Here is a 22692-nt window from a genome sequence, read left to right on the forward strand (position 1 = left end):
CATTCGTGAAGATTCTTTGTTCTGTATCTTAACCTTGAAGCCTCTGTTGGAGAGAAAAGATTTAAACCATGAGAGAGCTGTGCCTGAGATACCTATAGAAGCCAGAATGGAAGTGAGAATGGAATGATTGACCGTATCAAAGGCGGCTGATAGGTCCAGTAGAATTAAGAGGAAGGATTGGCCTTTGTCAAGGCCCATTAATATGAAGTCAGACATGGAGATGAGGAGGGATTCTGTGTTCAGTGACTTGCGAAATCCGTATTGTGATTGGAATAGGATTTTGTTTTCTTCTATGTATTCGGAGAGTTGAGTATTGACAACTTTTTCTAGAATCTTGGCTATGAATGGGAGATTGGCGATAGGACGGAAGTTGTTGGGGTCTTTAGGATCCAAGTTGGGTTTCTTGAGTAGAGGTTTGATGGAGGCCAATTTGAGGTCGTCAGGATATAGTCCTTGGGAGAGTGAGCAGTTTATGATGTCCGACAAGGTTTTAGCGATGGAGTCAGGGATGGCCAGGAGCAGTTTGGTGGGGATAGTATCCAAAGGATGGGAGGAAGGTTTCATTCTTCTTATAAGAGTTTGTATCTCTAAGATAGAGATGGGTTCAAGTGTTTCCAGACCATTGTTGTTGAGGGATGATTGTTGAAGAGACTGGTAAAGAGCAGGGTCGGTGGGATTAGAAGGCAGATGAGTTAGAAGGCTGTTGACTTTGTTGTGAAAATGAAGAGCAAGTTCTTCAGCTTTGGGTTGTGCTAGGTCGTTGGGAATCTCCTGTGGGATGATTTGGGTGAGATTGGAGACATAGGCGAAGAGGGCTTTTGCGTCGAAGATTAAGTGGTGAATCTTGGATGCATAGTAGTCCCTTTTGGATTTAGAGGTAGTTGACTTGTATTGATGGAGGGTGGCTTTGTAGATGGATCGTGTATTGGTGCTTGGGGATTTGCGCCAGTCGCTCTCTTTCTGTCTTAGATTTTGTTTTAGCTTTCTTAGTTCTTCCGTGAACCATGGTTGTCTTTTGGAGGCGTTTGGGAGTGATTTTTTGGTTGCTAGCGGACATAGCTTGTCGGCTATGGAATCTGTGATGGCTTTCCAAGAGCGGAGAGCTGTGTTCGGGTTTGAGAGATCAATGGATGGAAGTTGAGAGGCTAGGTGGGAGCTGAGGTCTTCTGTAGAGCAGGATCTTCTGAATGGGAAAGATGGTGAGGGCCCTTTGGAGGTGGAGGGTTTGTTCAATGAGAATGCGGTTGAGATAAGTGAGTGATCAGACCAAGGGACCTTCTTGCTTTTGAGGCGTGAAGAATGTTTGATGCCTGGGTTAATAAAGATAAGATCCAGCGTGTGGCCTGCTTTGTGTGTGGGTTTGGTAACTAGTTGTTTGAAACCCAGGGCTGAGAGGGCAGAGAGAAAGGATTCACAGCTGGATGATGGGGTAGGATTGTCCACATGCAGATTAAAATCTCCTAGGATAATTGCTGGAGCGTCCAGTTTGATGAGGGTTGTGATTTCCTCTACTAAGGGGGAGGGGTCTGTCTCAAGGAGGCCCGGAGGGGCGTAGACGAGTAGGATTTGTAGTTGTTCCGAGGTGAAGAGACCCATTTCTAGTTTAGAGTCTGAGTTGTATGGGTGCTGGATGAACCCGAGGTCTTTTTTTGATGCAAATAGGAGTCCTCCTCCTCTTTTTTTCAGTCGGGGGATGGAGAAGATGTCGTAGTTTGATGTGGGAAGTTGGTTTATAATTGCTGTGTCCGTGGGTTTGAGCCATGTTTCTGTTATAGCACATATATCTGGTTTGGTATCAAGGAGATAGTCGTTGAGGATTAGAGATTTCTTGGACAGAGATTGTGCATTGAATAGTGAAAGTGAGAATACAGTGAGGCCTAAGAGTTGGGTGATGGGTGTTATCAAAATTGGGGTGAATGATTTAAGGTTTCGGTGTAGCGCCTGTCGTTTGTGTTGTAGTATGAATGATCTGTTCGGTTTTCCTATTGCTGACAGGCTGTGTTGTAAAATAGGTATTGGGAAGGTGGAAGGTGAAAGGTGAAAGGTGAAAGGAGTCTGAGTTCTCATTCAAGTTGGCAGTGGAAGTTGGATCCATCATAAGAGGTAAAATATGTCATGCTGGGTCAGACCAAAGGTCCATTGAGCATCCTGTCTCTGACTATGGCTAAATTTGAGTTATTAGGAAATACCTGGTACATCCCATAGGGATCCAATTTCTTGTTGCCTAATCCCAGGGAAAAGCAATGGCTTTTCCCAAGTCCACATAGCTAATAATTGTTTGTGGACTTTTCCTCCAGGAACTTGCCTAAACTCCCTTGAAACCAACCTATGCTAGATGCCTTGACCAAATCCTTCAGCAACAAATTCCACAACCTGATTGTATGTTGAGTGAAAAAAATACTTTCTCTAATTTGTTGTAAAGCTCCTACCTGCGAGTTGCATGGAATGTCCCCTTGTCCTAACACTATTTGAAAGGTTAAATAACCTTTCCCTGAACGTACCCGGATCAGTCTAGACTCCTCAGTTTATTCATCGTGCCAGCAGATGAAGACAAGGAAAGTAAAACTGACACTCCTTCATATACACTGATGCCACCTGCAGTTCCTCAGTATTTCTCTGTCTCCAGCAGATGGTGGCTGATGCATAAACCTGCAGTTTATTCCAGTATTTTTTTTTGTCTCACTTTTTGTTGCTTTGAACCTTCCTCCCAGAGGTCGGGTTTCTCGTGAGGGATCCCTACCCTGTTTGGTCGAGGCAGACAGGCTGGGGGTTGGTGATCCTTTTGTATGCCCGATCCAGGGGTAGCCGTGGGGTGTACATCTGGTAGTCCAGATCCCTCCCCTTCACGGGGTCACTTAGGTGGCTGTAATTTTGGCTCTCTTTCCTCACTTTTCCTCACCTTTTTCTTAACTTGCTGAATTGAGCTGGACAGCTCTCTTCAGTGTTAGGAGCAGGAAACTATGGTGAGGCTGTGTTAAGTTTGTTTAAAAAAAAAAAAAAAAGACAAAGGAGAAGCAGGTAGGATCAGCGCGGTTTCGGTGTTCTTTTCTTCGGGGAGACTCGATTTTTTTTTTTCACTCGAGGATTTTTTTTATTTCCTTCGGTGAGTCGATGGTGAGAGGGGTAGCCTGCCGAACGCGTGGAGCGGCTCCTGCCCAGCTGAATCGCCGTGGTCTATGTTTGGCCTACATTTCGGGCAAGGAGGGGCCCTTGGAACTCCCGGCGCCTACCCAAAGAAGAAAAATCGAGCCTGCACAGACTGCTGCAGCTCTGAGCAGTTTAGCCCGTGTGCAGCTTCCCGCTGCTGTAACCATGGGAATGGCGGCCATCTTGGAACTCCCAGCAGTCGGGCATGCGCTTTCGGGAACAGATGGAGATTTTTGCAAGCACTTTCCCCGGTCCACTCGGGTCCTGTTGGGGGACAAGGGGATTCTGAAGACTTCCTAAGACAAGTCTCCTACCTGCAGGTGCAGACATATTGCGGCCACAATCTTTCCCGGCCGTTCCGACTCTGTTCTCACCCAAATTTGTTGTTCTCATGCACAAAGCTTTTTTGGCACAGCAGGGAGGGGTTTGGGCCCCACCGGGGGGGCGGGGGGGTCAAGACCCTCCCACTTTATTTCCAGAGTCTGGATTGGGGCTGTTCTGGCCTGGGCCGTTGCCTGGGTTCTGTGTTTGCCTAGTTTGACTCTGCAGGACGATGCCTCCGACCCGAGGGCAATGATCTCGGGAGATTAGGTGGCAGATCTGGGCGAGGCTGATATGATCCAGGGTGATGATGTGGATCCAGTGCCTGCAGCCGAGGGGGATGACCCCAACATCCTCCGGTTGTTCTGCAGGGAGGAACTAGCCCCTCTCATTCCTCAAGTTCTGGAGGAGCTGGGGCTCCAGCCTCCGCTTGATGACTCTTGCAAAGATGGGGCGGATCCGATCTTGGAGGGCTTGAGTAACCTTCCTTACGGGTTTCCGTATCATGAGTCCATAAAAAAGATGGTGGACCAGGAATGGGGTAACCTGGGCGCCGGATTGCGAGTCGGCAGGGCAATGGCCAAGCTTTATACCTTGCCAGAGCAGGCCTTGGAGCTCTTTGCGCTTCCCAAGGTGGATGCGGCGGTCTCGGCCATCACAAAGAAGACAATCATTCTGATTGTGGGAGCAGTGGCTCTGAAGGATGTTCAGTTCCACAAGCTGGATGTCCATCTCAAACAGATTTTCGAGGTTTTGGCTTTAAGTCTCTGGGCGACATTTTGTTCCAGCTTCATGCAGAGAGCATGCTTATGCTGGGTGCAGCGTTTTCAGGAGGGACAGGTGACCGTTGGTTCCCAAGGTGTTCAGGCAGACTGGTTGGAAGCTTCAATAGCTTATGTGGCGGATGCATTGTATGATGTGGTACAGACGTCTTCCCATATTAAAACCTGGCTTTTTAAACAAGCATTTTACAAAGAAAATGGAGAACAGAAAAGTAAATAAAGCAGGCAGTAGAACATCAGCACATCACCTAGCTCAATATGTGCACATTTTGTTATTTTATTATTCACCGCTAACGTTAGAAAAATTTACAGTTAAAAAGTTATACATGTAAATAAAACTGATACATGTATAAAAGGACAAAATTTAGTACTTATTGTGAATTTATGTAACCGGAACCTTGGTGGCACTTTTTATAGAACGTATTTCCTAACACAACTCTCAACATTACTATATGTGCCTATATGTAAACCATTGTGATGGTATATAACTTAACGACTGTATAGAAAATATTGTAAATAAATTATGGGGGCAGTGGTTTCTGCAAGGCGTCATTGTGGCTCCGTAACTGGTTGGCAGATGTTTCGTCTAAGCCCCAGCTGGCGTCTCTGCCTTTCAAAGGCCGACTCTTGTTTGGTGAGGACCTGGATCAACTAGTGAAACACATAGGTGACAATAAGATGCATAGATTGCCTGAGGACAAACCTAAGGGCAAACAGAATTTTCCATCGTGTCTGTGTTTTCGGGACAGTAGGAGAACTCGTCAACTGAGGGGGGGGGGGGGCTTCAGCAGCACAGAGATCTTTTTCGTCTCGCGGTCAGCCCTGGGGGCAGACCTTTTGAGGAGAACGTCAGCCCTTCAGAACACCCATCAGTGGAGGATCCTCGGGATCCAAGTCTGCACAATGAGGCGAGGCTGGCCCACTCCGTCTTTCCTTTTAAAGGGGATCGGCTGACTCGTTTTTACATTTTACACTGAGGACCCACTGATCCTGGGTGACTTTGGCCCAGTGGGTCCTCAATGTAATAAGGGACAGTTACACATTAGAATCTGCTCATCCTGTCCACGACCTGTTCCTGATCTCCCCCTGTGGCTCGCTGCGAAAGCGCCGGGCGGTGCGGGAGACATTGGACAGGTTACAGCACTTGGAGGCCATGGTCCCGATGCCTCTGGACGAACTCCAAATGGGTCGGTTTTCTATTCACTTCGTCGTTCCGAAGAAGGAGGGAACCGTTTGCCCCACTCTGGATTTGAAACATTAGAATGCAACGTTAAAGGTTTACCGATTTCGTATGGAAATATTGCGGTCAGTGATAGCAGTCGTATGTACCCAGAAGTTCCTGGCATCTCTGGATTTGACGGAAGCGTATGTATACATTCCAGTTCAGTGAGATCATCAACGCTACCTGATGTTCGTGGTCTTAGGGCAGCACTTCCTGTTTCAGGCACTTCCATTCGGGCTGGCCACAATCCTGGAGAATGGGAGTTGTCGGACAGAGCAATGCGGCTCATTTGCGAGAAATAGGGCTGCCCTCATGTCGATCTGATGGCGATTCACCACAATGCGAAGGCTCCTCGTTTTTTCAGCAAATGAAGGGAGTATGGGGCTAAGGGCATAGGAGCTCTAATGTTGCCTTGGCCTCAGGGAGTTCTTCTATACATTTTCCCCTCTCTGCCTCTGGTAGGCAAAATCTTGCGGCAAATAGAGAAACATCCAGAGGAGGTGGTGCTGCTGGCCCCGGAGTGGCCTCGCCAGCCGTGGTTCGCAGATCTGGTAAACCTCGCGATCAGGGGACCATTATGACTCAGTCACCTCCCTCTTCTTCTGCCCCATATTTTCTGACCAGGCCTATCGCTTTTGTCTAGCGGCTTGGCTTTTGAAAGGAGATGTTTGAGGAACAGGGGGTACCCAGAGGCAGTGATCACTACCCTGGCAAGACAGAAATCCACCTCCTTATCAAATGTCAGAGTCTGGAAGACCTTTGAGTCTTGGTGTCTGGCTAAGGAAGTACAGGCCTTTTGGTCTTCACTGTCGCACATCTTGTTGTTCCTCCAGGAGGGGTTAATCAAAGGCCTCACTTTCAACTCTTAGAGTTCAGGTGGCAGCCTTGGCTTGCTTGAGGAGGAAGGTGGATGGGTACCCGTTGTTTTCTCACCCTGATATGATCAGGTTTCTTTGAGGAGTTAAGAATTTGTGTCCTCCTGAGAGAAGGGTTTGTTATCCTTGGAACTTTAATCTCGTCTTTCGATGTTTGTGTAAGGCACCGTTTGAACCTCCGCAGAGCAACCCTTAAAGATTTGACTCTAAAGGTTGTTTTTTTGGTAGCCATTTGCTCTGTGAGAAGAATTTCGGAATTGGAAGCTCTGTTGTGTCGAGATCCTTTCCTTCACGTATCGGACGTAGGCATGTTTTCAAGGATGGTGCCCTCCTTTCTCCCGAAGGTGGGATCGACCTTCCATGTCAATCAGAAAGGTGGCGTTGCCGGCCCTTCTGGACATAGGGCCTTCTGAGGCTAATGCACGGGAACTTAGACTGCTGAACCTCCATAGAGCTTTGCTGCGCTATCTCAAAGTCACTAATGATTTTAGAAGATCTGATCTTTTCATTTTGTGGAGTGACCCGAAGAAGGGTTCTCAGGCCTCCAAATCTACCATTGCAAGGTGGCTTAAGGAAGCTGTTGGATCGGCTTACATTCTGAAGGGTAGGCCAGTTCTGGAAGGTTTGAGGGGCCCATTCTACTCGGTCTCAGGCAACCTCTTGAGCGGAGGCTCAGTTGGTTTTGCTACAAGAAATTTGTAGAGTGGCGACTTGGAAATCTCTGCATACAATTTGCAAGGCATTATCGGCTGGATGTAGGGGATCATGTCTGTCGTTTGGCGATGGTGTTTTGTGAGCAGGACTCTCCAGGTCCCACCCTGTTTAGGAATCTTTGGTACATCCCAGGTCTGGACTGATCCAGGTTTGTATAGGGAAAGGAAAATTGGTTCTTTCCTGCTAATTTTCGTTCCTGTTGTACCACAGATCAGTCCAGAACTTGCCCAATTTATGAGAATGGAGAGTCGTCCTATCAGCTGTTGTAAATTACAGATATCAGAAGTTTTATCTACTAAGTTTCTCTTTTATCAGGTGTCTTGGAATTTTTTGTGGTTTGTTGCATTTAGCTTGGGTACAGATCAATACTGAGGAACTGCAGGAGGCATCAGTTATATGAAGCAGTGTCAGTTTTACTTTTTCTGTCTCCATCTGCTGGCATGGATGATTAAACCCAGAAGTCTGAACTGATCCGTGGTACTACAGGAACGAAAATAAGCAGGTAAGAACCAATTTTCCTTTCACTATTTACCTGTTCCACCTGACTCATGAGTTCTTAAACCTCTATCATATCACCTTTGGCATCTCTTCTCCAAGTTGCAGAGCCTTAACCTGTTTAGCCTTTCTTCATAAGGGAGCCTTTCCATCCCTTCTAACATTTTTGTTGCCCTTCTCTATATCTTCTCTGGTTCCACTACATATTTCTTGAGATGGGGTGATCAGAACTGTCCACAGTACTCAAGATGCAGTCGCATCAGAGATCTATATAGAGGCATTATGATATTCTCAGTTTTATTCTCTACAAATAATTCTTAACATTCTATTTTCTTTTTTTGACTGACTGCTGCACACTGAAATGAGGATTTCAATTTATTGTCCTCAGTGAAGCATGAGGATGGGGTGACAGAGAGCCATAGTTAGTGAAGGTGGAAGAGAGGGTAAGAGAGAGCTAGAGGTGGTGAAATGGGAAAGGGAGTCTAAGAACCAGAATGGATGGTGAAGTGGGGGCTAGACAGGAGGAATGGAAGCCAGAGGTGTGATGGGGTGGAAGGGTGAGAGAGCCAGAGATGTTGATTTGGAGAGGGAAGTGTTTGAGAGAGAGAGAGAGAGAGAGAGAGAGAGTCAGTAGGATTAGTAAAAGAGGGGATGAATGCCTCTGGGGTGAATAACTTGCAAAGAAGTGAATTTTGGGGGAGAGGGGATAGGTGTGTGAAAGCCAGAAATGGTGATGGCAGAGGCTGTATGTGAAAGATCTTGAGAGGGAGCGAGAGTAAGGGGTGGGGTTAGAGGAGAGAGAGAAAAAGAGATGGAGTCGGGGAAGGAGAGATACTGGTGATGGGGAGAGGATCAAAGTAGCACAAGGAGTAGGAAGGGAGATGTCAATGGTTGGGGCTGCCAAGCTCCTATTATTATTCTTGTGGAGATTGGGCAATGTTATGCTGAGGTTGCTGAGAGAGATATTGATAGGGGCTGGTGCAGGAGTGATCCCCAGTGGCTTCTTCCCATTTAGTGCAGTAATACAAAATGGCATAGGCGATCCAAGGCCAGTGCCATTTTGGATTACTGCAATACAAATAGCAGGCAAGCAGGCATCATTTTGTTGTACAGCACTGGCAGGAAAGGAGGAACTGGGGATGATTTCTACCCCACGAACACTGCAAATGGGGTAAGAGGTTTGGATTGGGGTCCAGGGGAGGCTAAAAGGGGGTTGGCAGCAAACCTGGAAAGGCTTTTATTCCTGCCCCCACCCCAATATACATATTTCCCATAACTCCCCCTTCAAAACTCGCATTCCACTCCTCCCCCCCAAACCCCCAATCTAAGCACACCTTCCTACATCCCCCAACACCTGAACATTTATACACACTTCATATACACCATTCACCTCATAACATATACCCCATATATACCACTCCCTGCTGCTGACTCAGGTGGAGATGCCTAAGTTTGCTAATAGAGGAAGGAGAAATGCACTTTAAGTGTTCACTTTTTAAATTAATTCTTATTGATAGATTTAATAGATTAGTTGCACCTGGTGGTATATTTTATTGGTCCAGCATAAGACTCACCCAAAGATGATGTTTCTGAGGTTTTGAGGCCACATGAATGCTAGCTAGAGAGTGACTCGTGGTCTAAAAACCCCAAGATCCTCCTCCATCATTGGGTAAGTCTTCTGTTTGGTAATAGATATCACCACCTGCAACGAATCCAGTTTTCTTCAGTATCGGTATGGCTACTGGAGCTCTGCATGGACTTTATGAATTAAGCTTTCAGCCTTACACCAGAAATAAAGTATCACTTGCTACATCTGTTTGTTTATACCAGAGAGCAGTGCACGATATTGTATGGCAATATTCATATTTGCTGAGTCTTCTAGTGTGTTAGGTTAAAAGTTATTTTGACAGAATGTTAATTTTAGTTGCTTTGGCTTTTCAGATTGTCTCCTGCCACTGAGAACAAACTGCGTCTTCATTATAGACGTTCCCTGAGGAACAGCACTGATCCATATAAAAGAGCAGTCTACTGTATTATAGGGAGATGTGAAGTCACTGATAATCAAAGTGAAGTTGCTGATAAAACAGAAGACTACCTGTGGCTAAAGGCAAGCATTGTTTTTTGTATATGAACAAGTGGGAGCAAGTACATGAAAGAGATGGGGTAATGTGCATATGCGACATATGAATTTATTATATGTTGATTTTTATAATTGTATTGGCCAAGTTACACAAGCAAAGTTTATGCTGCTTATCTATGGACTGTGGTCCTAAAAGTAAAGGGATGCTCCCATGTCTTCTAAGAATAATACCCAAGATAATTTATACTGAAGAATTCAGCTGTTGCAGATCACTGATGTCAGAATATTCTTCCTCATTATGAAAAATTAGGGGATATGGTGACATCACTGACTGCTTTGCTGCTGCTGACATAAAGTGAATACTCTTAGCAGCAGGGAGTTTTTATCAAGTGAAGCTAGTTAGATCTGATTGCATCTAAAACTTACTGCCCAGACTGAGAGTGTGTTCACTTTTCTTTACATTTAGAATGTGTTCTGCTTTTAACTATGACAGCTAGCACATCTTGGTTGCTGTGGAAATAATTTTTTCTGTTTTGTGTCTTAGTTGAGTCAGGTGTGTTTTGAAGAAGAGGGAACCAGTTCTCCCCAGGACAGACTGACCCTACCACAGTTCCAGAAACAACTGCTTGAAGACTATGGTAAAATATTACAAAATGCTGAATGGTTTAAAAAAAAATAAACAATATGCAGGATAATGGTTAATGAGCAGTATTCTTAACCATGCAAGCTAGATTTTAACACAGCATTTTTACACATGCACTCAGGCCTTCTACTGTTTAAAATTATTTTCATTTTTATAACTTAATTTCCAGGGAATGAGCCAAAATATTGCTGTTTAGAAAACTCAGATCTGACCTTCATCAATAACCCAGTCTAACAAGAAGATCCCTAAAACTTTAATTTAATTCCTGAAACACATTTTAAAGCATCTGTATATGCAAGTTTTTGAAAATTTGTGTACTTAGGACAAGTGGATTTTCATGGCTAGTGGGATGACTTGCACAGGGCCAAGAGAAGGTGGTGTCTTTGGTTATGATCAGGGTCTAGAGGAACATAGTGAAAAGGCTGCCCAGGAGAGAGAGGGCTTAAGTGCAGTGGATGGGGAAGGAGAGGGGTGGAAGAGAATGAGGAGAGCTGCAAGGAGTGGGGGGAGAAAGGGAAGACAGAGAGCACTTCAGGAGTGAAGGCACAGTGGAGAAAGAGGTAGGATGTGATGGAGGAAAGAGAGAGAGCTGCTAAAGGAAGGGAGGGAAGAGGAGGGCTATAAGGAAAGGAAGGGTGAGTGCACAGTACCTAGCAAGTGATTTCCTATACTGATGAGTAAATCATGGAAGAATTTGTTTTTATATTTCCTGTGTACAGGATTTAAAAAATCCTCTCATCCTGTGGGGTTGGAAGAAGGCAGTGTATTTGTTCCTGAGTGGGGTCTGCAGGAAGGAGGAGACCATAGTGTACAACAGTAACACAGAAACATAGAAAATGATGGCAGAAAAGGACCAAATGGGTTCATCTAGTCTGCCCAGCAAGCTTATGGTAGCACTGCTGCGCCATACAGGTCACCCCCTTACTTATTTTCCCAAACTGTCAGTCAGGGCCCTTGTTGGTTGCTGACTGAGTCCAATTCCCTGTTACTTCTTGGCGTTGAAGCAGAGAGCAAAGTTGGAGATGCATCCAAAGTATCAGGCTTATTGGTTAAGGGTAATAACAGTCTCATCAGCAAATTACCCCCATGTTTATTTGTTTCCCCCCCCATGCTTATTTGTTTTTCCAGACCATAAAATCCAATGTCCTTGTTGGTTGTTGTCCGAATCTAATTCCCCTTTTCCCCTTGCAGCTAAAGCAGAGAGCAATAATGATGTTTGCATCAACAGTATTAAGGCTTATTGGTTAAGGGTAGTAAGCGCCCATGCACTCTTTTCTTCATTTCCATCCTCTAGCCTTTAGGGATCCACAGTGTTTATCCCATGCCCCTTTGAAATCTTTCACCATTTTTGTCTTAATCATCTCCTCTGGAAGGGCATTCCAGGCATCCACCACCCTCTCCATAAAGAAATATTTCCTGACGTTGGTTCTGAGTCGACCTCCCTGGAGTTTCATTTTGTGACCCTTAGTTCTACTGATTTCTTTCCAATGGAAAAGGTTTGTCGAATGTGCATCATTAAAACCTTTCAGGTATCTGAAGTTCTGTATTATATCTCCCCTGCACCTCCTCTCCTCCAGAGTATACATATTTAGGTCCTTCAACCTCTCCTCATTAGTCATTTGATGGAGACCCCCCCCCCCTCCCCCACCATTTTTGTTGCCCTTCTCTGGACCGCCTCCATCCTGTCTCTGTCCAGAACTGAACACAGTACTCCAGGTGAGGCCTCACCAAGGACCTGTACAAGGGGATTATCACCTCCTTTTTCTTACTGGTTATTCCTCTCTCTTTGTAGCCCAGCATTCTTCTGGCTTTAGCTATCACCTTGTCACATTGCTTCGCCGTCTTCAGATCGCGAGACACTATCACCCCAAGGTCCCTCTCTTGCTCTGTGCACAGCAGTCCTTCACCCCATCACATTCAGCTCTTTTGGATTACCACACCCCAGATACATGACTCTGCATTTCTTGGCATTGAATCTCAGCTGCCATATCTTCGACCACCGTTCAAGCATCCTTAAATCAAGTTTCATTTTCTACTCCTTCCGGCATGTCCACTGTGTTGTAGATCTTGATATCATCCGTAAAAAGACAAACTTTACCTTCTATCCCTTCAGCAATGTCGCTCTCAAAGATATTGAACAGGACTGGACCCAACACTGATTCTTGTGGCATTCCGCTTATCACCGCTCTCTCTTCAGAGTAGGTTCCATTTACCATCACACACTGTCTTCTATCTGTCAACCAGTCCAGCACCTTGGCACTCATTCCCAAGCTTCTCATTTTATTCACAAGCCTCCTATGCGGGACCATATCAAAAGCTTTGCTGAAATCCAAGTAGATGACATTGAATGTTCTTCCTCGATACAAGTCTTTAGTCACCCAATCAAAACAAATCATTCAGATTTGTCTGACAGGACTTTCTCCTGGTGAATCCATGCTGCCTCGGTTCCAGCAGTCCCTCCTGACTGTAGACAGTAAACTATCCTTTCCTTCAATAGTCTCTCCATTAATTTTCCCACTACTGAGGTGTGGCTAACCGGCCTGTAGTTTCCAGTCTTCTCTCTGCTCCCACTCTTGTGAAGTGGGACCACCATCGCTCTTCTCCAGTCACTCGGCACCACTTCCGTTTCCGTTCAGCAGACCCACCAGCACATCTCTGAGCTCCCTTAGTATCCTGGGAGGAACCTCATCAGGCCCCATGGCTTTGTTCACTTTCAGTTTTCTTAGCTCTTCCCATACATTCTCTTCTGTAAATGGAGTTTTGTCTACTCAATCCCCTTCCATTTTCTTGTTAACTAGCGATGGTCCTTCTCCAGGGTCTTTTTTAGTGAACACTGAACTGAAGTATTTGTTTAATATTTCCACCGTTTCTTTGTCTCTTTCCGCACATTGATCCTTTTCACCTTTAGTTTCTACTTTGGACCTTACTCTGATATACCTGAAAAATGTTTTGTCACCTCGCTTTACCTCTTTGGCAATCCTTTCTTCCGCTTGACATTTTGCTGTCTTGATTACTTTCTTCATCTCCCTCAGTTTCACCAGATATTCTTCCTTGTGTTTCTCCCTTTGGGATCCTTTATATTTCTTGAACGCTGTTCTTTTTGCTTTTATTTTATCAGCCACCTCCTTTCAGAACCAGATAGGTTTCTTATTTCTCTTGCTTTTGTTTACTTTTCTAACTTACAAATTAGTTGCCTTTGTAATTGCTCCTTTTAGTTTGGCCCACTGTTGTTCCACCTCTTGCAGTAGGTCTGCAAGGGGGGGGGCACAAGGAAGGGAGCAGAGTAAGAGGGCCACATGAAGGGGGGTGAGAGAATTTAATATGGTGACAGGGGATGGGGTTAGGGAGAAAGGGAGGGATCGAGAAGGCTGTAAGGGGGAGGAGGGCGAGAGTGTTTTAGAGGGAGGAGAAACATGAGAAGACAATATGGGGAGCAGGGAAGGGAAGAGTGAGGGCTGCACCAGGAAAGCTGGAGGGGAAGGGACTGGACTATAGTAGATGGCAAGTACGCCATGGAGAAATTTTCATATCCTTATGTGTGTGTGCTACTGCTCTGCACAAACAGCTTCTTTTATATTTACAGTTATTGTGGCTGTCTTTTGTTCCTGCACAAACCATACATATTTTTCTGATTAAAACCTGCATGTTTTAATAACTTCTACAGAATAGGGATCCTTATAATACAACTCAATTTACAGCAAGTAAATCTATTGATTTAATAGAAACCCAGTGACAATATGTCTTAAATTGAACCCCTATCTGTGAATGTGTTGTATGTTTTCTTGTTTTTCAGGTGAATCCCATTTTGCAGTAAACCAGCAGCCATTCCTGTATTTTCAAGTCCTGTTTTTGACGGCGCAGTTTGAAGCTGCAATTGCGTTCTTGTTTCGCATAGAGCGCTTGCGTTGTCATGCTGTGCATGTCGCCTTGGTTCTGTTTGAATTGAAGCTGCTGTTAAAATCCTCAGGACAGAGTGCGCAGTTGTGTAAGTCCTGTATGTTTGCTATGGGTTCTCACCAGTCACTTCACGTGCATTGTCAGATGCATGCACAGTCTAGGGCAGGGCTTCCCAAACCTGTCCTGGGGACCCCAGAGCCAGTTGGGTTTTCAGGAGATCCACAATGAATATGCATGTGATAAATTTGCATATACGGGAGTCTCCATGAACTGCAAATTTATCTCATGCATGTTTGTTTGTTTATTTATTTAGTGTTTTTCTTAACCAGCATTCATCAGAGACATCATACCGGTTTACATGTAACAGGGGAGAACGAAATAGGTCAAGAACAGTTACAAAAAACAGGGTAATGAGGAACTGGGAAGTGCATAAGGAGAATGCACGGCAGAAGGAGAGCATTAGGCATGGAGGAAATATAGAAAATTATATAAATATGTATCCCAAACTTAAGTTGGGATGTAACAACACAATTGGCTAGGGGCATGTAAAATGTATAGAAAAATTATATACACAATATGTTTCCCAATTTTAGGTTGGAATGTGGCAGCACAGAAAGCATAGTTGATGCTTTACACAAGTGAATGTATCCAGGGTTAACTTGGGGGAGGCTGAAGAAAGGAGAGGAGTGAGATGACTCTGTGAAGAGCAGGTTAGGTTGACAGACGGAGTTGGATTCTTGGCCATGTTTTGAGTTTTATTTTGAATTTCTGCACACATTGCTCCAGTCTGAGTTCAGATGGCATGGTGTTCCAAGAATAAGGGCCGGCGATGGAAATGGCATGCTCTTTTGTGGATTTGAGGTGTATATGTTTCGGGGAGGGTGTGTGGAGGATCTGGTGGGTCTGTTTGAGGCGTGGAGGAGTATCGTATCTTTCATCCAGTGCATGTTTTGGTTGTGGAGGGTTTTGTGTATTATAGTGAGTGTCTTGTAAGTTATGCGTTGGTAGATGGGGAGCCAATGCAGATCTTTGAGTATAGGAGTGATGTGGTCACATTTACGAGAATTTGTGAGTATTCTCGCAGCAGTGTTTTGGAGCAGTTGGAGAGGTTTAATCGTGACTTTGGGAAGACCAAGAAGGAGGGAGTTACAGTAGTCTATTTTGGACATGATGGTGGCTTGCAGAACTGTACGGAGGTCACTAAGGTGAGGAAGGGGGTCTGAGTTTTTTTTAAGGTATTGAGTTTAAAGAAGCAATCTTTCATAGTTGAGCCGATGAATTTTTGTAGGTTGAGGCGATTATCTATTATGACGCCTAGATCTCGAGCTTGGAGTGAGAAGGAGGTGTTTCTTGGGGGGGGGGGGGGGGTGCTGCTGGAATGGTTCGGAGGAGAGATTATGAGTAGTTCAGTTTTAGAGAGGTGAGGTGGCTATTTATAGATGAAAGTGCATTTTCTCATCTTTCAATGGTGGAGGTAAGGGAGTCAGTGATGGGGATGAGTATTTGCACGTCATCCGCATAAATGAAGTGTGTGAGGTCAAGGTCAGAGAGGAGTTGGTAGAGGGGAAGTAAATATATATTGAAAAGGGTGGAGGACAGTGAGGATCCTTGTGGAACGCCTCTGGAGAAGTGGATAGATTTCGATTCAGGTTTTTTCATTTCTTAGTGGAGCTTTACTTGAATCATTTTAATTGACTGTGCAGTATGTAAATTCTAGTTCAGTGCAACCACTTCTGTTCCATTGGATAATAAAAACTCAAACAGCTTTATTTTTAATTCTGTAGTGAGTCAAGAAGCTGAAGACCCTCCATATATGAGGCGCCTTAATTTTATCCGTCTTTTAATGCTCTATACTCGCAAATTTGAGCCAACTGATCCCAGGGAAGCTCTCCAGTATTTCTACTTTCTCAGGTAAGAAATACTGTTTTAGTTCACTCTATCTTTGTAATTGAGTAGTAATTTTATTAGCCCGTCTCGGCGCTGCTCTGTCCTTTGGGAGGATTAATGTACTACATGCCTAAGATGTGTGTTCCCAGACTGTCCATCCAAGAAATGATTGTAAGTACACTATTTAATAAACTGTGACATATGATATTGCATGTTATTGGTCAGTAAGTCCCATTAGTATTAATAATGATATACAAGTGATAGTCAACCCTTGCCGAGTATATGCGTACCTGGGTGTTCCACGGGAAAGTACACTTGAACGAAGTGGGCATTTTGGGGGGTGGTTTGGATGTTCACATATTCTTTGTGATTTTATAAAGAACATACGTGCAAACGTCATCAACAATGAGCAAATACGTTTACACCTATTATTTAACGTGCCAATTTCAAACTTGCATTGTCTTTTTGGATAAATGGGAAATAGTTATACCTGCTCAGTTATACTTGTCTGTAATGGTGTTTTTGTTAGGTTTGTCTGTTTGGATGATACTAGGCTTGTTTCTGTTCTTTGGGGAACTCTTGCTGTTGAGGGCACAATATTTCTGAAAGTGTGTGTGTGGTGGGTGGGTGTCATTGGGGTTCACTGTGAGGGGAAGGGGAAGGGTGTGAGTGAAGGTGAACTGACGAACATGATGAATATTATAAATGTATGGATGCTCATGGTGCAACGTTTGAGGGAAAGAGAGAGAACAGAAGTGGAGGCGATACGATACCTCTTACAGAGCGTATACAGAATCAGGGCATAGTTTTTGGATCTGTCTAAGGAGCAAGTGTTGCACAGGTTCAGGGGCAACAAGGAAACCATACTATACCTATACCAGGAGTTAGAGTAGGATCTACTCCCTTCTATTGGGAGAGACCACACCTTGCCAGTGCATCTCAAGGTCACTACTGCCCTTGCCTTTTTTGCCACCAGCACCTTCCAGACACCTCTAGGGATCACGACTGGAATAAGCCAGTCAACCACCTCTATTTGTATTGATCAGTTTCTGGCTGCATTTCTCAGAGAAGATAGTAACAGCTACAAATTGACAGGGTCATTTATCATTTTGTGTTACAGCCCTAACACACGTGATAACGCTATAAAGTACGCGATAAATACTGCATCGCAAAATGCCTATGCAAATTTAAACTAGTATTCAAGTGGGAGGAGTTTGGAGTAGAGTAAATGGAAATGAAGGTTGGTTAGCGTGGCGTGCAATACAGAAACACACAGCGATGCAGGTTTTAATGCCGGATATAACTACACCTTTTTTCTATGCGTTGTGCCTGCGTTAGCTGTGTGTTACAGGCCAAAAAGGTTTTTATCGCAAATGCCGGTTTGGGAGAGAGAAAGAGAGGACTATTTATACCACTGTAAGTGGGGACATTATGAACTCTGGGTAAGGTTTGGGGGTGTGGTAGGTTTTAGGGGGCAATTTTACTTACACAGTTACAGATACGAATACCACATTGTACAAATCAACTCTTCTTTTACTTAGGCAGAGAGTACATTCCACAAATCAACTTTTACCTTTCATCGCTCCAATTGACATAAAATCTTCACTGATGTCAACTGTGCTGTTCGTACCTCTGACTGTGTATGTAAAACTGCCCCCTCTTACAGTGGTATAAATAATAAACTTATATGTGAGCCTCTACAGAGTCTCTCTCTCTCGCCAGCAGCCCGAACCGCCAATTGTAATAAAAACCTTTCAGCTGGTAACGCAGCTGCAGTGGATAACTCAGCATGCGATAAATTTATCAGGCGTTGCAAAAATTACCAATGCGGTACCAGGAAAATTACCCTAACTACCCCCCCTTTTTTATGGTGGGCGATATTTTCATGATATTTATAGCATTTTGATGAATCTAGGTCTATGATTGATGTCTACCAAATTGCACTCATGTCCCTATAAGGGCACCTGGCAGGCAATGAGGCTGGCTTCCACTCCCTCAATATGAAGATGGTCTGTGATACCAAGGGGATCATTTTGGATGTAGTGCCTAAGTTTCAAGGATCCTTCACGAGGCCTACATCCTGTCTAAGTCAAGAATTCATGATCGTTTCCAGGAAGGTCTCACCTGCATAGATGGGTTACAAATAAAGATAGCCATAACCAGAGGGTTTTGGCTTCTAGGTAGGCATGCTGCTCTCACTATAGTGACACAGCAACTAACCTCTGCCCTTTTCTCTCCCTCTATCTTTAGGTGGTCTTGTCACTTTGGCCTAGAAAGCCCGCTGCAGCCTGTATCAGGGGACAGCTTTGCTGCCTACCAACTTGGAATATCTCACTCTGCTCTATTTTGCCTTCTCCCCTACAGGCAATAGAGGATAGCCACTCAAAACCTGGCTCATGATCCCAATGGCATACCTACATACTGCAGCAGATACCCGCTACAACAGGGCCCACTGGCAGACCAGGGCATTCATCAAAGCAGCCTTTAGCCTACTCAAAACACATTTCCACTGTCTGGTCAGGTCAAGGGAATGTCTTCTCTACAACCCAACAGGTCTGTGATGTTTTTCTAGCCTGCTGCATGCTTCATTACCACGCCTAAAGCCAAGGCCTGCCTCCTCTAGAGGGACAAGATGATCATCTTTCAGGGTCCAATGATGTAGGAGGAAGAAGCATACAACCTGAGTGAAGAGGAATCACCAGATTCACCAGCAATCTATAGAAGAAAGGAACACTCTAAAGAAATTTTCAAAGGTGAAGATGCATTTATTTAGAAACAAAGAAATGGAATGGCAGAAAAAGACCATATAGCCTATCAAATGTGCCTATCCATTCAACTAATCTGGCTTTACAATTCCCATACACCGTCAGAGATCCCCTGTGTCTGTCCTGTGCTTTTCTTGAATTCAGATAATTATTTTTGTCTGTACTACTTCCATTGGGAGGCTGTTCCTTGCCAAAAAAGAGAACAGAATTAACTACTGTGAACTAAGCATGGATCCCATTGCTTCTCATATGCAAAGCAAGCACTCTACCATTAGAGCTAATTCCAAAGGTGATATGTGTATAGCAAACAAATAAGATTTTTCTGGACCATCCTCTCCTTTTGTGAAGTTACTCTGATCCCTTAGACTGCCCAAGTCTGGTTCTTCTGTGCAGTTGTGTGCAGTCACTACTCAGTGCCCTCGGAGGCCATGAACACTGAAAGCAGTGGCAAGGGGTGATAATTTGCAAGAGGGCTCTAGAGGGGAGAGGGGCTCCTGAGAGCTGACATTTTGGGGGCCCAAGGATGAAAGCCTGGCAGCACTGGTGTACCTTTTCCCTTCAGCTGGTGTGCACAATGAGGATATACCCATGTCAGCAAAGAGAGGTGTTCTCACCTGTGTTGTCTGAGGTTGTGGAGACTTATGTGAATGAGGAGGAGCCAGCATTATTGGTGGCATTGGACACACGGGGAGCTTCCTACCGGACTGGTGGAGCTACAGCAAGAAGATAAACATACCATGGTGGTGGTGGTGATGGTGCAAATGCTGGTGGAGGCTGCTGCCAAGGAGCATTGCATGCTGGCTGCAGCGGCATGGAGACATTTGCTGGAGCAACTCCCTCCAGACAGAAGTCATGGACTGCAATTCCTCCTGCAGCATTCAGCTAAGACCCTATGTCTCCTATTTTACACCTGTATCTCCTCCTGCACCACTTCATTGAGTTCCTTTATGTCCTGTCTCAGGCCCTCCAGCAAGTCTGCCACTCTAGCATTTGGAACAGCATGCAGCTTTTGGCAAGAGTACAAGGCACCGCATCAGCTCAAGGAGAAAAACTGACTCCTTCCCTTTCTCTGCCTTCCCCCTCATCAACATCTTGTTTCAAAATCTCCAGAGTAGGTGGCTCTCTATAGGTCAGCAAGGGTTTATCCTGTGACAAAGCATGGGTATGTTCATCAGTTATCATATCCTTCTCAGGCTCCTCCATCAGCTACAGACTCCACAGATCCCTTCTCGTCTGACTTATTTTGTTCCTCAGTACTGTCCTGCAGCACTCATCCTGCCACCTTGGCCTTCCAGTGCCACTGGGTCCCAGCCCGTCAGAATTATCTTGAGTGGCATCATCTTTACCTTCTTGCAGTACATGCTTTCTGTGTGGCCTTCTTTCTTCTTACCCACTGGACTTTACAAGCATGGTGAACAACTAAATGGACCATGCTGTATAGCCTTCAGCTACTCCGAAGCTTATACTCTAGTACTTCTTTTGGGTGTCAATTACCCTTATGCCCTTTTTTTTTTATAACCTACAATACAAGCATGGCCAGAAAGAAGAATGAAAGGTGTAGCTCATGACTGCCGCCCCTATCAACCTTTTGAGCTATTGCCTTTCTGTAAATATGGAAAAATGTCGCCCTTGAGAGCACGAGGTGTCCAGCTCACCAACCCCTTGTTCTTAAGTCACAGATATGGTGCTCAGCATCATCTGTTCAGCTTGGGTGAAGGTTATCTGACTGGTGGACACCTCTGCCCTCATTCTCGCCTGTTTGTCATTGACCTTGCAGCTAAAATCTTACCACATGTTATAGAGGTTTTGCACACTTCTGTAATTGTAGAAGAAAGATTCAGCCTATGGCGGATTTTCTGCCAGGTCTATTCTTTCCTGTATGATCCCAATTTCTTGGACTTCTTCGTATACAAGATGTAATGGACCTTCATGAACTCCTTGACAAGAAGATCCACCTCCTGTGGCCAGAAGTTAGGCTTCCTAAGGAAGGGTCTCCTTACTTCAGACATGGTGCAGTTATGAAAATAGGCTATGAGACCTTGCATTATATACCCATATATGCGAATAAAGGTGACGTATAAAGGGGCTGGTTCTAGATGCATAAACTTTTACACGTGTACTATTATAAAATAGCACTTTTTAGCATGAAATCTGTACACGTACTTTTATAGTACATACATGCTTACAGTACCTTTTTATAGGTGGTATATGTGTATTTTTTCCTGGTAATCTGTGTGTAGAGTTGGCAAATAAGCTCAATATTGGTTGTAAGGAAATCAGACTGTGTTGGATGATTCAGAAATTAACTAAAGACTTTTCCTATCTTTTATTGGCCTTAGTTTTTCACCTCTATAACTGGTATTTAATCAGAAAGGATGAGGTCCTTCATTCACCACTAAACACACTTCTTTATTACTGTATGTGTATCCAAGCTGCCTTTAGACACTTGGGTTTTTTTTTAACTTACAAGCATGGACAAAATGAGACCTAACAGGTGTTGCTCATGACTGCAGTCCCTATCAGGCTTTGGACTATTGATTATCTGTAAATATGTATTTTATATATCTATATCATATAATTGCCCTAATTGCCAGCTGGCATTAAGTGGTGTTCTTATTCTCTAATTATATCTTGTCTCCATCTTGTATTTTGTATCTCTCTGTGTGTGTGATCTTGAAGTTTCCAGGCTTCTTCTAATTAGACTAGGGGGAAGGAGAGGGGGCTGTGAGCTGTGAAGGGAGGGTTACCTAACTTCCCAGAATCCTGTAATTTCTTCTCTATGTTTTCAACATTGTACATACATATAAGCAGAACTGTCTCACCATTATCTTTTTTGGCAGGATGTTCAGTACTTTCCAAGCAAGCTATGTGCTGACCTTGCACTATAATTTACAGTGAATTCAAGCAAGCTCAAAGATACATCCTATCACTTTAACTGTATTTCTTTCTCATAAGAAGCTAAATTAACTTTTCATGCGATACATCGAAATGAGTTCCACAAGACTGTACCTTATCACTAATACACATGGCAGGCCATGACACAGGGGATGAAGCTAATATTTATTTATTTATTTATTTGAGTCTTTTCTATACCGGCATTCGCGAAGGGAATCGCATCATGCCGGTTTACAAATAACAAGGAGTGAACAACAATAAAGTGATAAAAAACATTAACAAGTGCTAAAAGAAGGGAAAATTGCAGTTACAATAAAACAGGGACATATTTCAACTTGGAACAGAAGAAAAGGAGATAGTAATTTAACAGTGAAGAATAACTGGGAAAGCCTGCCAGTTTAAAAGGGATTGTACCATTGATGGGATTGTCAAAACTGTTGATTATCCTGAAGGGTGTTCTGAGTTAATTATATTGATTTTGGGTTTGATTGTTGTCTGGAAAGGCTTTCATAAATAACCAGGTCTTTAGTCTTTTTCTAAAAGTTGGAAGCCAGGGTTCCTGTCTCACTTCTGGTGGGATGGAGTTCCACAATGTAGGTCCTGCTGTAGAGAATGCCCTGTCTCTAAGAGTCGTGTGGTGAAAGGTTTTAGCAGGGGGAACCTGTAGTGAATCTCTGTAGGACTCTCGGATTGGTCTGGCGGAGGTATGTTTTTTAAATGGGATTTGGAGGTTAAGCGGAGAGAGTTGATGAAAAGCTTTGTAAATGGTGGTAATAGACTTATATAAGATTCTGTAATGAACTGGCAGCCAATGCAAGTCTTTGAGAATCGGAGTTATGTGTTCTCTTCTTCTTGTGTTTGTCAATATTCTTGCCGCAGTGTTCTGAACCATCTGAAGGGGTTTAGTGTGAGAAGCCGGTAGACCCAAAAGAATGGAATTGCAATAATCTAATTTAGAAAAGATTATTG

At 44.2% G+C, this 22692-nt stretch overlaps 1 protein-coding gene across 1 annotated transcript in view; it reads left to right on the plus strand.

The window, feature by feature from the left end:
* The window catches only part of NUP93 (nucleoporin 93), a 223416-nt gene that overhangs the window by 145852 nt on the left and 54872 nt on the right, over nucleotides 1–22692 (plus strand). Inside the window, exons 11-14 of the mRNA XM_029608719.1 lie at nucleotides 9498–9663; nucleotides 10181–10274; nucleotides 14073–14264; nucleotides 15961–16087. Of these exons, the coding sequence (XP_029464579.1) occupies nucleotides 9498–9663; nucleotides 10181–10274; nucleotides 14073–14264; nucleotides 15961–16087 (579 nt within the window). The remainder of the gene's footprint in view (nucleotides 1–9497; nucleotides 9664–10180; nucleotides 10275–14072; nucleotides 14265–15960; nucleotides 16088–22692) is intronic.

The sequence above is a fragment of the Rhinatrema bivittatum genome, chromosome 7 (genome assembly GCF_901001135.1).
Source record: "Rhinatrema bivittatum chromosome 7, aRhiBiv1.1, whole genome shotgun sequence".
Taxonomy (NCBI): domain Eukaryota; kingdom Metazoa; phylum Chordata; class Amphibia; order Gymnophiona; family Rhinatrematidae; genus Rhinatrema; species Rhinatrema bivittatum.